The 16,981-nt window shown below is 39.3% G+C and overlaps 1 protein-coding gene across 2 annotated transcripts in view; it reads right to left on the reverse strand.

Moving 5' to 3' along the window:
* Nucleotides 1–13,450, reverse strand: part of lima1a (LIM domain and actin binding 1a) — a 33,725-nt gene extending 20,275 nt beyond the window's left edge. Inside the window, exons 1-5 of one of the 2 annotated variants that reach the window (XM_028581877.1) lie at nt 13,220–13,450; nt 12,868–12,916; nt 8,211–8,642; nt 6,006–6,193; nt 4,076–4,121 (exon numbers count right to left, since the gene is read on the reverse strand). In XM_028581877.1, coding sequence (XP_028437678.1) covers nt 4,076–4,121; nt 6,006–6,130 — 171 coding nt within the window. In that variant the 5' untranslated portion in view covers nt 6,131–6,193; nt 8,211–8,642; nt 12,868–12,916; nt 13,220–13,450. The remainder of the gene's footprint in view (nt 1–4,075; nt 4,122–6,005; nt 6,194–8,210; nt 8,643–12,867; nt 12,917–13,219) is intronic. The other variant, XM_028581878.1, reaches the window with a different exon arrangement.
* Nucleotides 13,451–16,981: the final 3,531 nt, after the last annotated feature.

The following is a 16,981-nucleotide window of genomic DNA, read 5'->3' on the forward strand; positions in this document are numbered from 1 at the left end:
ATGCCTGAGTAGTGAGAAGGCAGAGAAGATAACGGCCAGCAACACAAACACTTTACTAACGATGACTCACTATTTCTATTAAAGCTGGACACACTGAGGGGATGTTAGCTGCTCTCTGAATCTGCTTTTAGTTTGGTCAATGCATTCTATCAATGTTGGACACACACACACACACACACACACACAAAAGACAAAGAGCTGCTCAGCATGCAATTCTATGAACCTGAATCATGCTGAATACAGAACAAAAAGCTGGGAAAAAAACACAACCAAAAGTAAAAAGTAAAAACCTGAGAGAGAGAGAGAGAGAGAGAGTCGCTGAAGACCCGGCTGTCCAGTTGGCGTTGCGAGTTTAAAAGTGTGTGTGTGCGAGTTGAGTGCGTGTGCTGGCTGGCTACAAGCTGTTCCAGATGTGAGCGCCTTGAGAAGTGATCAGAGCAGCATGAAGTAACCAGCCCACCCACCAGCCCCACCCCCACCCTCCTACAGCGCACAGGGAAGGAAGGAGAGAAGGAAACAGAGAGGGAGTGAAGGGGGGGTGAGGGGCGGGTTGGAGAGAAAATCAGAAACAGAGTCAGTGAGGGAAAGAGGGAAACGAAGTCCAGGAAATGAGAAAAAAGGTAAAAGAGTGCTAGAAAAAAAAACCTTCACAAAGAAGTGCAGGGAGACTAAACATGGATGAAGAATAACGTTCTGATAAGCCGTCCTGGCTCGTATCTCTATCCAAGGTTTGCTTTAGGGGGCCGCATTCCATAGCAACACCTTCGACTACCTTTCCTGTCTCTACTCTCTTTACTTTTTCTACTGAGGGGGATGATGGATGCCAGGAAAAAAAAAAAAAAAAAAAAAAAGATTCTACAGAACGATTTCATCAATTCACAGGAATGAGAGCAAAGACAAACAAAAGAAAAATTCCCACATAATGTGCTGCATTAAAATTAACTGGCAAGTAACCAGCAACACAACAAGACTAAGAGTGGACAGTACTGCCTCACGATACAGAGGCCACCATATACGCATCGCAATACACGATTTTGAAAAATGACCATGTCCAACAGCTGTTCTTAATTACAACACCGATACAACTTAACATTTAATTCAGGCCCGAGATCTTAAAAAGGAAAATGTAATGTGTCTAATCCCAGAGTTGTTAATGATTGCAAATGAAATATTCTTACATTTTTGGAACGTAAGAGGTGTAATGTGGATTGGCCTTTGTGGTCACCTATTGGCACCATTATTGTGCACTGCATCACGGGTGATGTCAGCAAGGTGTACGTCATGATGTATATAGGCCGAAGATTTTTCTTTAGCACAGCCCTAGTGTCCAGCCATGCTAACAGCTCTGGGAGGCTGTACTCAGGAAGCAACTAAATGCTTACGTCCGCATGCTAACATACTCACAAAAGACAATACTAACATGCTGATTGTTAAGAAGGCATCATTTTTGACATCATCTCAGATTGGCATGTTAACAGGACACATTTTACTCAAAACTACAAATGTCGACCTGATGATGGCGCTGGAGGAAAGTTGTCAGGATCACTAAAAAGTTATTAAGATTCTCAGGGAACCATGAATGTCTGAACACAATGTCCACGCAGTAGAAATTAGGGCTGATGGAGTAATAGTGTTCAAATCGAGAATGTGATTAGCTAATGTGAATTATTTAGTTGAATGTTTGGTGTAATATTTGATATAACATTTTTGTTCCTCTTTTCATTGTTATATTTACTGTTTTTTTTCCCCCCCATAAGCTACATGCTGGAATGATGCCACATATCACAGATTGTTTAAAGAAGTGTCCCATTTTCAGAGGATTCTTTTTATTTATTTTTCATTACTTTTATTTAACACGATCGTAGAAGGTGCAATATGTAGCTTGAAAAGAAAAAAAGAAAAGAAAGAAAAAACGCGATTCAAATCCTAGTCGCAATATCTGGCAGAAAAATGGCAATTTGATTTTTTTTTCCCAAAATCATTTCACACCTTGTAGAAAACATGACAGAACACAAGATCTTTGTACAAGAAGATGTCTGCATAGTGCAACAGGCTGCATTAAGAATAACTGGGAAGTGACTAGCAGTACAAAAAAAGCAGAAGTTTAGAAAACAAAAAAAGGGAGTTATTAATTTAATTAGATCTATAAAAAAAAAAAAAAAAAAAAATCAGATAATCTGAGGAATCTACAGTGAATCTTGTGGATTTCCTTTAATCAAATTCATACCAATGACCAAAAAGGGGGACAAAGACGTGGCTGTGCTAAAGTAAAAGCAACATGCCGACCGGAGATTGCAAAGAAGCGCTCTGACCCTGCACACCCTCCCTGCTGTGCTCGATCCCCACAGTGACAGCGCCTAACAAGCCTTCCCACACAGATCAGCTGGGACGGGGGCGTCTCGCTACCACCGCTGCATGACAGCAGACTCTAACACGGCTCACCTACGTTTGCTGCTGCTGTGTGTGTGTGTGTGTGTGTGGAGATGTTGAACACATGTCTCACCTTAGGATAAATAAAGAATTTTCTAGCAGAGAGGCAGTGGTGAAAGTAAGGCTGCACGATGGGAGGAAAATAAGCAATATGTGATAATGTTGAATATGGCGATGAGGATTTCACTATTTTTTTCTCCACAGTTTTTCTGCCATTTTCTTTCAACTACCACAAATCTCGGAGTGGCTTAAATTAAGTCCTCCTCAATCAGCTCTATTAACCAGCATGTAAAATCGGCAATTACAATTTGCACAGTAAAATTCCAGTGTTGGAATGTAACTAAGTACATTTACTCAAGTACTGTACTTAAGTACAAATGATGAGGTACTAGCACTTCACTTGAGTCTTTTCACACCACTTTCTACTATTCATATGACCGCTTTAGTTACTTTACACATTAAAGTACACATTAAGATTTTTGCACACAAAACGCATGTGGTTTATAAAATCTGATGGTTTTATTATAAATTAAACTAGCTGACAATATAAGGGCCTACAAGTCCAGCTGAAAGGATTAGACCATTAAACACAACTGTTTGGATCCTTTCCACTTTCTAAAATGGGAGGATTTTTCTGCACTGAGTACTTTTACTTTTAATACTTTAAGTTCATTTTCCTGATGATACTTGCATACTTTTACTTAAAAAGGACAATTCCGGCACAAAATGACCCTAGGGGTTAATAACATACGTGTACTGAGTCAACCGTTCTCTGGGATATGTTTTCATGTTAATCAAATGAGTCTCTAGCTTTAAACATGCTACCGCAAAACTGGTGATTAGCTGCTAACGCTAGCTTTCGGGGCACTTGGTAAATCACCATTTCTACACCACTAACAAGGCTCAAAACAGTGCCACACTTAAACGGTAGCATAACGAGGGTCCCTACGAGTAACCCAAGCATTGAGAACTTTGTAAGTGTACAGACAGTGTTTCCTCTATGTTGATTTTGTATTGGCGGCCCACCATGGCAAAATTTCTGCCACCACGGTATCAGAAATAGGGCTGTACAAAGAAATGTAGTCGCGGTTGCCTTTTAAATGATCCTGCCGACATAATGCCGCTGCCGCTCACATTGCAGTTTAACAAGTAGAACTATTCAGAGGTTATTGGGCCCGTCCAGTTTAACTCCACATACAGTTGTGTTGATGTAGTTTATTGTCACAACGTTCACTTTGTTCCAAGTCGACTATTAAACGAACAGCTCCACCAAAAACGTCACCGCGAGGGGTCCGTTCTAAGTGTAGACCTGTAGATGTTCGGTGCCTTATAGTTCCTCAAAAAAAATACAGTTCAATCACAACTGAAAATAGGCCTAGGTTCATTTTGCGCCGGAATTGTCCTTTAAGTACTATTTTGCATGCAGGACTTTTACTTGTAACAGCGCATTTTTACAGTGTGGCATTAGTACTTTTACTTAAGTAAAGGATCTGAATACTTCTCCCACCACTGTGTTACACCCCTACGGATTTAATTTTGAATGCAGACTTTAACTTATAGTAGAGTGGTGTAGCATTTGAATACTTCTTCCACCACTGTGAAGGAGTGAACGGACATATTTCATAGTGAATAAAAAGTTACCTACCGCTTTCTTCTTCTCTGCATTTCCCTCCTCGGCTGCCATCTGGTACCTGAGGACGAGGAGGAAGAAGAAGTCGGGAGTGAATAGGAAAACATTTCTGGTCAGACCACCCATCATCACAAACTGCTGGGCCTACACCATCCTGCTGTACACACCCAGGAAACTAACATGAAAGGACTATGCTCCTCTCCAAAATCATGAAATGATCTCATGTGTTACAAATGGAAAATCTTCGGCCTATGTTAAGTCACACAGGACGCATCACAGGAAGGGACAAGTGGATTCAATGTTTGGTTTCACCTCTGCTTCTAAACTAAAAAGAGACACATAGCTCTTCTCATTTCTCTTATTTTGTGCCTCCTCGTCTCCTCCATCCTGCTGCCTGTGACCCAGAAATTGATCTCAGAGCGCCACCTTAAAACAACGTCGCAATTCCTAAAATGCATGATGCAGAGAAAGAGAGAGGGGAGGAGGAGCTGTGATGCATTGGCGTTTTTCTTTGCAGAAGTCTTTTCGGCACTAGTGAAAAAAAAAAAATGCATGACATCTGTACATTCTTATCACATTATGCCATGTTGTGACTTGAATTTAAGCAAATATGTAAGTTAGCATGAACGCGGTTATGCTCATGTCACAGACAATAAAATACAGCGTATGAAAAAACAGTGGACGGATGCAGCTGTGTCGCACGTCATATTTTATTGGCGTAAAATGACGGCTCTGAAGCACAGATGTCTCAATTTGGTGAATGCATGTTGCCTCGACTCCTCTCTCCTCGGGTCTCTTCCTCGCTTCCTCCGCTCGCAATCGAGGATGTATAAAGGTTTCGCAAACTGTTTAACTGGAGAATTTAAGAGACCAGAACAGGAAGAAAAAAAAAAAAAAAAAAAAAAAAAAAAAAGTAGTATTTTACTAATTTCTAGTTAAAAGCATGCGTTTGCAGATTATCTGTATCTGCGTATTATTTGCCTGATAACCGACAAAGTTAATGAATTAAAAAGTGGCCTACTTTGGCTCGGCTACACCTCCGAGTCTGTCCCTCTGCTTCAGTTTAACTCCCCACTGAGTCTGACTTCGTGTCCCGCCCACAGCCCACTGACTCTTTTACTGGGTAGTAGGTTTCTAAATGTATTAAATACTTGCTTAAAGACTTTAAAACAAACTTTTCTCAGGGAGGCCTCTAGCTCACCCAGTAAGAGCGTGCGCCCCATGTAGGCTGAGTCCTTTGCAGCGGCCCGGGTTCGAATCCAACCTGTGGCCCTTTGCTGCATGTCATCCCACTCCCCACTTTCCTGTCTATCCACTGTCACTATTTAAAAAGCCAAGTGTATGTATGTTTGTATGTAGTATGCTGCAAAATTATGCATTTTACAGAGGTGGATCAGTGACAAAAGTCCTGATGTTGTTCCATAGCCAACGTTATCATCATCTGAAACAAAAATTGGCCCATTTCTTATTCACACGGAGGAAGAAAAAAAAAAAAAAAAATCCTCCAACTGTTTATTGCCCTTAAAAACAGAGAAGTACTAACCCCTAGTGGTCAGACGGAGGAAGTGCATGCAACCACCTTCTCAATTCACAAATGAGTAACGGGATATGTTTAACAGGTGAAAGAGGGAAAGCCCTGGATGAATTCACTTTCGGTTTAACGCAGTAAAGTGTGGGAACCAGAAAACAACACAACTGGAGTAACTGGTTGTGGCTGATGGTCTGATCATTTCACAAAAGAGGAAACTCAAAACGGCTGAGTGGTGAGAAAGTTTCGTGTGGAAGACCCATGACCTAATTTCTGAGGGGACAGAAAACAAAAAAAAAAAAAAAAAAAAAAAAAAAAAAAAAAAAAAAGCCTTATCTGCTGAGTGGCTGCTGGTGAATTATTAATTCAACTCGTGGTCGAAGCCCGAGAGGCAGAGTGAGCCAAGGTTGGACTTACTTGGAAAAGCGCTCTGCGATGGCGTTGTTTTTACCCCGCGCAGAGACGATGGACATCTCCTTGGCGGTGACCCTCAGTGACTGGGACGCCCACTGTCTGCGGCTGAACGGAGCGGCGGAGGCCATCTTTGCTGCACGTCTGAGCAATCAATTGGTCTTGTCGGCTTGCCAGGAACACGCGTCGTAACTCTGAGAGGACACAGAAAAAGAAGAAGCATGTTGAGCCAAATGACAACAAAAGGCAAATAAAAAAAAATAAATAAAAAAATAAAAACACGTACTGGTGGTTAACTCTTTGATTTCACTTCCTTCTGCTCAGCCGTTTTGCGGCTCTAAAACTGGGAGGTTAAGCTGTAATGAACATCCTTTCTGTACATTTAAATTTAACATATGCCTTCACTTCTCACACTGCTAGATAAATGTCACTCACCCCTTTTCTTCACACACGTAGTTAAAGTCAGAGAAGATCAAATCACACGTGCCAGTTCAGGCCTATTTAGTACAAAACCTGACCCAGAAATCAATATATTTTTGCCAGACTCCACATTTGACTGTGTGTCAGTGTCACTGCAGCATGGGCCGGCCCCTCTGTGTCTGAGTCGGAAAGTCAATAGGAGCGCGTCACACTGCCATTGACCATCTGTTCCCTATGTGACTCTGCTCAAAAAAAATAAAAAAAAATAAAAAAAAAGTGAGCCTGGAGGGCAACTACCAAAAGACAACCGATACGCCTGCAACCCCTCTTGTATACACACAAACACACAAAAATGTCTACCTGCTTCTGAAACTCCACAGCCTCGAGGCCGAGGGCAAGCAGACCCACTGTTAGCAGCACTGTTGGCTCCCCATAAATAACTGTCATCTGTGAGTTATACACGCTTGGGATGAACTAAACAATGGGGAGGTGGAGGAGTGGGTTGGTGACGGCAGAGCGGCCGGGGTCTCAACATCAACCCAGCAGGTGGACTATTGTGGGATGTTATGGCTCGTTAGGTTTCTCCAATACGGTTTCCTTTGGGTTAGGTATTCCTCCACCACTGGGACTGTTTAAGATAACATTTATTTAACTAATAAGGAAACATTTTTAACTGCATTAAAAAGGCTCCATTCTTGATAAATCGATTCCTCTTTTGGTCTACTAAAAACAATCAGAAAACCGTGAAAACGTGTGTTCAAGGTTTCTCTTTTTGTCTAAATAACCAGTTCCAAACCAAAAGACAGAACATTTTCTACAGTTTAAAAAAAAAAAAAAAAAAAAAAAAAAAAAAAGACAAGAGATCAGCAAATTATCTAGCGCAAGGAGCCAAAACCCATCAAATGTTTGATTACTCAATAATCCACACACGTTGGTTCATCTCCACAACCACAAGAATTTGGGAATCGTTGCTGCCCAATTGAGATAAGTTTCCCGTCTGATCATTCAGATGATTGGAGCTGCAACCATTTTTGTTACCGATTAACCGGTTGAGTTTTTATAATAATAATAATAATAATAATAATAATAATAATAATGTAATGTTAATGATGAGAATAACAGAGGGCTTCAAATGTCTCATTTTGTCCGACCAAAAGACCAACACCCCAAATGGATTTTGTTCAAAAATGTCCAAAAACAGTGAATGCTCACATTTGAAATCCTGGAAACAAGCTATTGTTTGGCTTTTCAGCTACATAAAAGGACTTTAAAAAACAAAAATAAACGAAATCGGTTTCTATTCATCCATTTCCTGTCAACTAGTTGGATTTTTTGACTAACCATTTTAGCTACGGCTAAATGTCCGTAATCTGCAGTCCTCTCACACTCCCATCATCACAAATACTTTCCTATCAGGTCAAATACAAATGAAGGATGATTTGTGTGACTGAGAGGACTACAGTCTCCTCTGTCACAAGGTTTAGATTACAAAACAAAGCAGCATGTAAAACTGATACAGACTCATGCAAAGTTTTCAAGTCGTGTGTCAAAGGCAACAAAAAAAAAAAAAGTATCACCAACTATCTACCCTGAGGGTTAAAAGAAGATGACAGGGTGCCTTGGAAGCCTGATTTCTAATTTTAAAAAGATTAAACAAATGCATGAATGTTTGATTTCAAACTTCAAAGAAACACACGGTTATAAAACAAACAAAAAAAAGAACTTAATCTGACATTTTTTTCACTTCATCACATAAAAAAACAAGAGAATGCACATTTTAAAACTGCCTACCTGTGACTATCACGGCAGTTTTTCTCCCTGATGTGTGTTCTGTAGTCTGCTACTTGTGCATTTCCTTCTCTTTTTGTCTCCTCAGCTGCTGCCAACGGTGCTTTTGAGTAGACAGGGAAGTAGGAGGAGCTCCCACCACTCCCATTTAACTCAGAAAATTATGCGGCATTCACCTCCACCTGGCAGGTACGAGCTCTCCACACTCGTCCAATCAGCTGGGTCCAGTGTGAGCATAGACAGAGCCGCCTGGAGCTTTGTGAGGCAAGCAGCCAGACAACATGGCAGATGGGGGGGGGAGGAGGGCTGAGAGGGGAGGGGGGGGAATCCCACACTGGATTACTGGAAGTTGAGTGAACTACAGATGACTGCCTACTTTCTCACGAGGTCAGGACTTTGGAGGATGTGACTCATTCCCAATCCTGGATGAATACACTGAAAGAAAGAGGAAAGTAGATTCTGCTTAAAAAGTTTGTGTTTTGTGTATAAAAAAAAAAAAAAAACATCTAACCTGCGTCAAAATGAGATTAAAAGGATATGTTTAGGGTTGGGTATCGTTTGGATTTTTTACGATTCCGAACCGGTACTTTTAAAACGATTCCGATTCCTAAACCGATTCTTGAAAAACTGAAACTAAAACTGAAAAATGACATCAAAGAAAGGCTCTTTTATAGATGTGGTAGCCGTAATATGCTTTTACGTCTGTTTTTGTGGGCCCAGAGGGAAAATATGGCATTTTAAAAGTAACCTACATTTACGGTAGCTATCTAGCAGTAGACTACAGAGAAAGTGTGTGATATATATATATATATATATATATATATATATGGATGTGTCAAACAACACAGGACTCACACAGGTGTCACATTTCCTAAACCCAACCGTCCCGTTCTTCTTTTCCTGAACCCACCCGTCCCATTCTTGTCCCGCGTGTCATGGAAACGTAAGCCCACCCACGACCTTTTCCTTAACCTAACTGCGTCAAAAGTGAAGCCAATAGTCCCGACCAAGCGCGTTTAGATATGCGTCAATGCGATATTAGCGTCAATAACAACGCCAAAGACACCTGACCAAGCGTGCGTATTTTGGGAGTGAGAAACGCACTACCCACATTTTAAAGAATGGAAGGACTGATGTTTTTGCTGATTTGGTGTGAAGGCAGCCTTGTATCTTTGTTCACTTCCTGGAAGAAGAGTTAAGGCCCTGACGCACCAAGAAGACCGCCGGCCGAAGTTGGGCCGACGGTGAGTGACCGGCACCCTAGTGTTTGCAGCGTGTCCCGCCCCGTTGCCACGCGTCAGCCTTTTTTTTTGGGCCGTTGAATCGAAATGGTAGCAGGGAAAACAAACAAACGACTGTGAGAGCGCACACAGAAGGCCTTTCTCATTTTTCATCTCATCTGATCAATACAATACACATTATGTCAAAACTGAAAAAATTACGTTTGAATGTTCCCTCTAAAAAACACACATATCTATTTTTGTCCATGCACATGTCCATAAGATGGCAAACATATGTACAACAGCATACATAACTAACATTATTTGTGTTAGGTGTATTTATTTCATCCCAAACATGTCTTTTAAAAGATTGACGTTAAACCGACACATTACAAAATAAACTAACGTTAATAAACTTTAATTTAAAGATCGTTAACGTCAGAGCGCTCTCTGAACCCTGGTTGGTGCTAGCTAGACGGACCGCGCTAATTAGTCAAATGTAACAACTTAATGTTTCATTCACTCCATCTTGCCGCATCGTAGGAAAGCACATTGCTATCGCCACGGTGACAACTTTGTTTGGCTAATTTTCTGTGTAACACGAAGGCATGTTGGGTGGGTGGAAGTAGCAAGCTAACGTTAGCTAACTTGCAGCGAAAGCCTCACATTCTGTACGAGACCCCAAAACCATCAAATATTTGGTATTTTTGATTGGAAAAAAACAAACTTTATTCAATTAATTACATACCTGCAAACTCAGAAGGGCTGAAAAAGGTGACACATCATCCCCCCAAAAATAAAAACTCTTTGGGTACTACACGATTCACGTGGATGACATTTTCCCATTGAAAACAGCGATTTTCGCCAAAAAGTGGTTTGCAGGTATGTAATTATCAAATAGTTGCAGAGGATTTTCTGTAAGCTAATAATCAACTAACAGTTCTATACACAGTTCCCATTCATCATCTTCTACTATTCTCCCTTTTACCACCATAGCTCTGTGGTGGCCCTAAAGACTTTCCGCTCCATCAGCGTCACGTTAACAAAGTCAGTCTAATCCCAAACACATGATGGCTGGGAAGAGGGGCTGGCCTCATCTCACTTTGGAAAATCCCAACTGCACTCAGGATTCCTGAGAATTTCAAGGTAAAAGTGAAAGTTAGTTTCCTTTTCACCAACGGTATTTATGGCTGGGAGTTGTGGTGGGTAAAGTGAGGACTCGGACGTAGAGAACTATTATGCTTTTCTGTCTTGTCATATCTATAATGTTAGAATGTCGGATGTCCTTGTTAAACATGGCCACGGCGTCAAATAGTGAAGTAAACACATTGGAAAGAAATCCCTCTGAGCCACAATCTCAGATTTCTCACTTTTTTGAAAGCTCCGGTTTAAAAAAAACAAAACGTTTTTTTTACTATTGGCTCCGTGTGATGTCATACCAAGCCGGTTTTCCATATATGGTCATCTGCTCTACTACTGCAGTGTTTACGTTACATGCCACATGTAGCTACATGCTGACGCCAGTGATAGCTGTAATCTTGGTTGCAGATGTTTTTTATTTACCAATTTCGAGTCCCGTTCCTGCCGGAACATGTTGTGTAGTATTTGGTTCAGAAGCCTTTATCTGCTGCTTTATAGGGTGAACACCGCAGCCATGGGCAGTATGAGAAAAATAGTGTTTTTTGAACATTAAAGCATGTAAACATGTCTAGCAGAAACACAAAATACAAGTATGAAACTGAAAACGGTATGTAATAGGTATCCTTTGAACTGAACTTTTCTTTCTCTTTTAGACATCAGCACTTACAGGGATAGTTCAGATATTTTGAAGTTTACCTACAAATGCCTTGTACTCAAGTACATTTACTCAGCTACATCCCACCTATGACAGAGTGCATGTGACACACCATACAAGTCCATTGCCTTCATTATCCCATATGACCCAGTTACATGTTATGGGCTATAGACAATGAGCTAAACAGAAGCCACTCATCACCAGATATGAAGTCATCAGTGTAAATCAACGACTGTGTCGTGACTCACAGTGTCATTAGGAAAGACAAAGGATGAGTCCTCGGTTACATTCACACATGTCGTCTGTTCAACCCGTTTTAATGTTCAGATTATCTGCTGACAGGTCAAAAACAACCAAAAAGACGGAGACTACTGATGTCTTTCCACACAAATTTAAATATTATAGTAATCTGTCTGCTTTGTTTGTTCTGATTATTATTATTATTATTATTATACTCTATATATATTAAAAACTGCCCCTTGTTGCATTAGTTATTGTTTTAGTTGGTGCATTCTTGGTTAAAATTCAACAAAAAGATAATCACAAGACAATCACGACTTTTGTAATACTCACGCAGTTCATGTTGTAATATCTACAGTTTGGGGAATTTTTTTTGGGAGTCAGGGAGGTACTGATATTTAAGACTTCTCTTCGCTTTGATTATGACAGTTATTTCTCAATCTGGCAAGTTCCCCAACTTTATAACATTACATCACTGGAGTACACCTGGACCTATTGCCATCCCAGCAGACGTTCTGTGAGGCTATAATGCTCATCGCAAAGAAATCCAAACCGCTTGATTGATAAAAGCTTGTGTCCAAAATGTGTATTTATATGGCCAAAGAGTGAGTAACAGTCTTTGTTAACCTACATCTGAAGGTTTTATCGTGTTTTTAAGAAAGTGTTAATGTGCGTTGCAGTGTGTTTGTATGTATAAGGACGCTTTAAGCACAATGGCCAACACATAAAGTCACTTTTTTTTTATGATATCATAAAGCTGCGACAATGAGCTGGAGAGATGTCAGACACATGCAAAGTAGCACTAAATACAAGGCTCAGCTGAGGCTGGTGTGTGTGTCTTTTACGTCAGTAAAAGTAGTCATGTTACAGTGTAAAAATAATCTGTTACAAGTATTTGCATTCAAAAGTATTAGCATCAATAGCATCAGAGTAGCACCACAAGTAAAAGTCCTTATTATGCATATAATGTCCATTTCAGTCATATAGGCTATATGATATTGTTGGATTATAAATATGGATTCATTAAATGTGTACTTCCAGGCATTTCATCCATAATAATATATTCTCATTTTTTTAGTGGATTTATATTTTGTATCAATAATTTGAATCTGAAAAGTAACTAAAGTTATCAAATAAATGTGGTGGAGTAAAAAGTGAAACATTGGCTCACAATTGTACTTAAGTAAAGTTTAGTTGGCTTTAGTTGATTGTTACAGGAGTGAGCAAAAAGGAGACAGGTGGTCCTCCCAGACTGTGAGACAGGTACAGCTCAGGTGAACGCTGACTCACCATCTTGTCCCGACAGGAAAAGCGCTGAATTATGATAACTCATGTTAACGCACGTTTGTTACACGATTACTTCATTTCTGCCCGAGTTGTATTTCATCATATGGCTCATACTCACCTGAGCTGCGACAGGTAGTTTGTCAGGCACTCACTTCAGACATGACGCACTGCGATACAGCAATTAAAACATCATTAGCGATTAATAAAGAGTCCAACTGTATCCCTCCGCCAGGTGGTTGTCGGTTAGCGCATTAATACCTGAACTAAACTGTGTCCTGACTGAGGTCAAAGGTGCGGATGTATTGGCGGGATTTCACAGTTGCGTAAGATAACACTTTATATACTGTCTATGCACTTTATTTATCCAAAGCAGTAGTAGGCATATTAAAGTGTCAAAGCAGCAGAAAATGTACAAGAACAACACACGTATCGACAAGTAGGCTAACTTAGAAAACAAACAGAATACTTACCATGGCAAGGCGCCACCTGCTGGCAGCGGGGGTGGAGTGTGATTTAAGTGGTAGTAATTTAGAAATGAATCTAATTCTGGATTAATTCTCGACATAGAAACTGCTATCTATCATTATTATACACGTTAAGGTAAGTGGGTGGCTGTAATAGTTTTAAAATGTTGTTTTAACGGCCGCTACGGGCAAAGCTCAAAGTGTCAAATGCTCCGTGATGCCACAGCTACCGCTGATGGCCAGCTGAAATTTGATTGGTCAAGTGCTCGGTGATGCCCAAAGCCACTGGCCAGCTGAAATTTGATTGGCTGTTTGTTAAGTATTCGTGTCGATGTCAGTCAGCAGTTAGTATTTCTTATAAAGAAGATACTTAACTGGTCAGCGTGAGCGTGTGGATTATATTCTGCAGCACTCATTCTTAACTGCCTTTGAAAGAAAAATTTGCGATTAAACAACTCGGTATCGACCAGCCGTGGGTTGTTGTCATAAACCAAACCTCACGTAAAAATTAATTACATTAAATGTGGAGAGGTTCTCCTGCACAAAATGGCTAACTGCTAGCTAGCTTGTCAGAGGACGCCTTTCTGCGTCCCTTGTGCGATATTCGGAGGGACTAGCTAGTAGCCTACCACAAGAACAGGCTTCCAGGATCTCCAGCATTTTTCTGAGAGGATTACCAAACATGAAGCAGCAGGCCAACACCTAAAAGTGGGCAAACATAGCTAGCTATTGTGTAATTTTCTGGTTTTGCATCTGTGCAAAGTAACGTAAGTTGTTTCTGCCTAAAAAAATACAACGTTATAACGTTACATTATAAACTATGTACGTAAAGCAGATCAAAAAATAGTAATGTAGTAAGTAAAGAGTGTACATTGAAATAGGCATACCAATGGTGAACGAAGTAACTGTTAAGTGTACCTAAAGTATCAAAAGTACTCGTTCTACATACAAGACTGCACATACTGGTTTGATTTGAAACCCTATAAACTCTTTAAAATGGAAATAGTCAAGTCAAGCACAATAGTACCTCAAAATTGTACTTATGTACAGTACTTGAGTAAATGTACGTCATTACTTCCCCCCCACTGCCTGTGGTGTAGTAGATTGTGTAGTAGTAAGCATAGACTGTTAGTATGAATATTTACAGTCTATGTGTAGTAGCCTACCTTTCAAAATAAAAGTCTCCACCTAACCAATTTGAGATTTTACAGAAATGTTCATAATTTAGTTGACAGAAGTTAACAGTGACATCAAATATTACTACATTAGCATAGTAAGTTACCAGTTGACAGTAATTCTTTGAGCCAGCAAATACAAAATTATACTTTGGTAGCATTGTTGCAACATAATTAAAGTTTATAGGCTAGGAGCAAATTCTGTAGTGTTCCTGTTGTGCCACTAGATGGCAGATAACAGCAACTATAAGACTATCTATCTATCTATCTATCTATCTATCTATCTATCTATCTGTCTGTCTATCTGTCTGTCTGTCTGTCATATATATATATATATATATATATATATATATATATATATATATATATATATATATATATATTTATCTATATATCACATGCTACACTTATAGCTATAAATCTTCCCCTAGCTCAGGATATTTTCAGATCAGACGATGAATGGCTTGTACTCTATGTAATTTCACATACCTGGCAACCTACCTACATACTTGTGTAAGTGAGATCCACTCTTCACCACTATATTTAGTCTCTTTGTCTGCTTGGGTTAACATTTACTCAGAAGCAGATATGAGACAGTGCAGGAAACATTTTCAGAAGTATAATAACCTTATATAAGCTCTGGAGACATGATGATCAATCAATTTTCCTTATTTTTAAGGGGCATTCCACCAATGTTTCACATAAAGCCCAGTTTGACACATACTTTAGACTGAAAGAGAGGAAGTCTTGGATTCTGCTGCTTTGATTTGCACCGTTCTCTAATTTAATCGGTCTTTTGTGAGTGCCCCAACTTTATGGGAAGGTTAAATAAAAGGAAAAACATGCTAGAATAAGAGAAAAGACAGAGGGAGAGAGATGTCATTGTCTCAAAATGCATGCATCTATATAATAAAATGTATAATGGCTTTAGATTAAACTTTGTTGCCATTGTACAAGTACTGAGACAATGAAATGCAGTTTAGCATCCAAGCAGAAGTACAAAAAGTAACGTACATACAGAATAAACAGTAATATGTATAGAAGAAATATAGATTGTAGAATAAACAGTATGTGAATTATAGACTATATTTGAACATGTGTTGCAGTAGGCAAAATACATAGTGAAAGTATAAGTACAAGTCATGGCATAGCAAACATATACAATAAACAGCTGGAGAAATGATATGAATACTGTGTACACTATATATAGAGTATAGACTGTAGTTAGGGCTGTGCAATTAATCGCGATTATGATTTCGGCTCCCAATGATCACAAAAACAGAATAATCAAGAAAAACAATTATTTAGCTCATTACGTTTTGCAAGTAAACTCTTATTTTTTCTTGTGTTCTGAATGAAAAAATAAAGTTTAAATAGGAAAAGTATTAAGGCACATTTCACAGATGTATGTGTTTTTTTTTACTGTTGATTTATGTAACCTTTTCCACTGTTTTTTAAAGTTCAATAATTGCAACATCTTTCCAGAACTCCACGAGTAATCGTGTTAAATTATCGTGATTTCAATATTACCGAAATAATCGTGATTATATTTTTTCCCATAATCGAGCAGCCCTAACTGTAGTATAAATATGTATGGGTATGTGAGTGCATATAGATAGATATACAGGTTGTTTTATATGTAACTTTATAGCTCTTGCTATGAACAAGGAGAGTCTGAAGTTGTCATGTTATTTTTGTCTTACTGCAGAGAAGGACATGCAAGCGCAGAGGGGAAAGACGAGTCGGGGACAGTTGGAGGTAAAACGCCCTAAAGGAAGGTCAGCCATGTTGCGGGACGGGTGTTAAATAAGCCTCCGATGTCTTTCTGCATGTGTGATGGGAAGCACACCCCAGATTATTTACATCAGAGCAGTGGTTACAGACTTCACAGAGGTAGTTCATAAAGGAACAATTAGACAATTAGACCGATCAATACTGAGCCAAATATTAGCTTATCACTAGTCCCGCGTTGCCAGACGTGTCTCCACAGCGCTGTAAATGTCAGCTGATAACTAACGAGAAGTTGCAGTAAAGCTATGTTCGACACAGTTGTTAGTATTATTATTTTGACATATTTTGTCCACCAGAGAGCACCGATGAGTTTATTATTCAGCAGCACAATGTCCCACTCTGTACATCTCTCTGTCACACTTCTGTGCTTACCAAACTCAAAGGATCCTTATCAAGAGTGGTTGTTTATTTTATGGATTTATGTTAAAAAAAAAAGGAAAACATCAACATATGTATTTTTTTTAAATCAGATTTTCAACTCTAAAATATTGAAATGGCTGTTAAAAGCCGTTTTCTCTGTTAAAAGATTCTGTACCAAACAACAACAACAACAAAATATTCTGGAAATACTGTCATTTTAAATACAAATCTATGTAAATATAAGCAAAACACACAATATGATTACATATCTCAGTATTACTATTATTAATATTTATAGTTTTGCAAACTTCATCTTCCTGTCTGAACTTTGAAGTATATGGCAAAGTCATCTAAAAGCAACGTTATAGTGTGTTTGTGAGCAAGTTAATGTGTGTGATTTTGTACGTCACTGACCCATTTCTGAACTGTGTGTTTTGGTAAG

This window comes from Perca flavescens, chromosome 7, assembly GCF_004354835.1.
Source record: "Perca flavescens isolate YP-PL-M2 chromosome 7, PFLA_1.0, whole genome shotgun sequence".
NCBI lineage: Eukaryota > Metazoa > Chordata > Actinopteri > Perciformes > Percidae > Perca > Perca flavescens.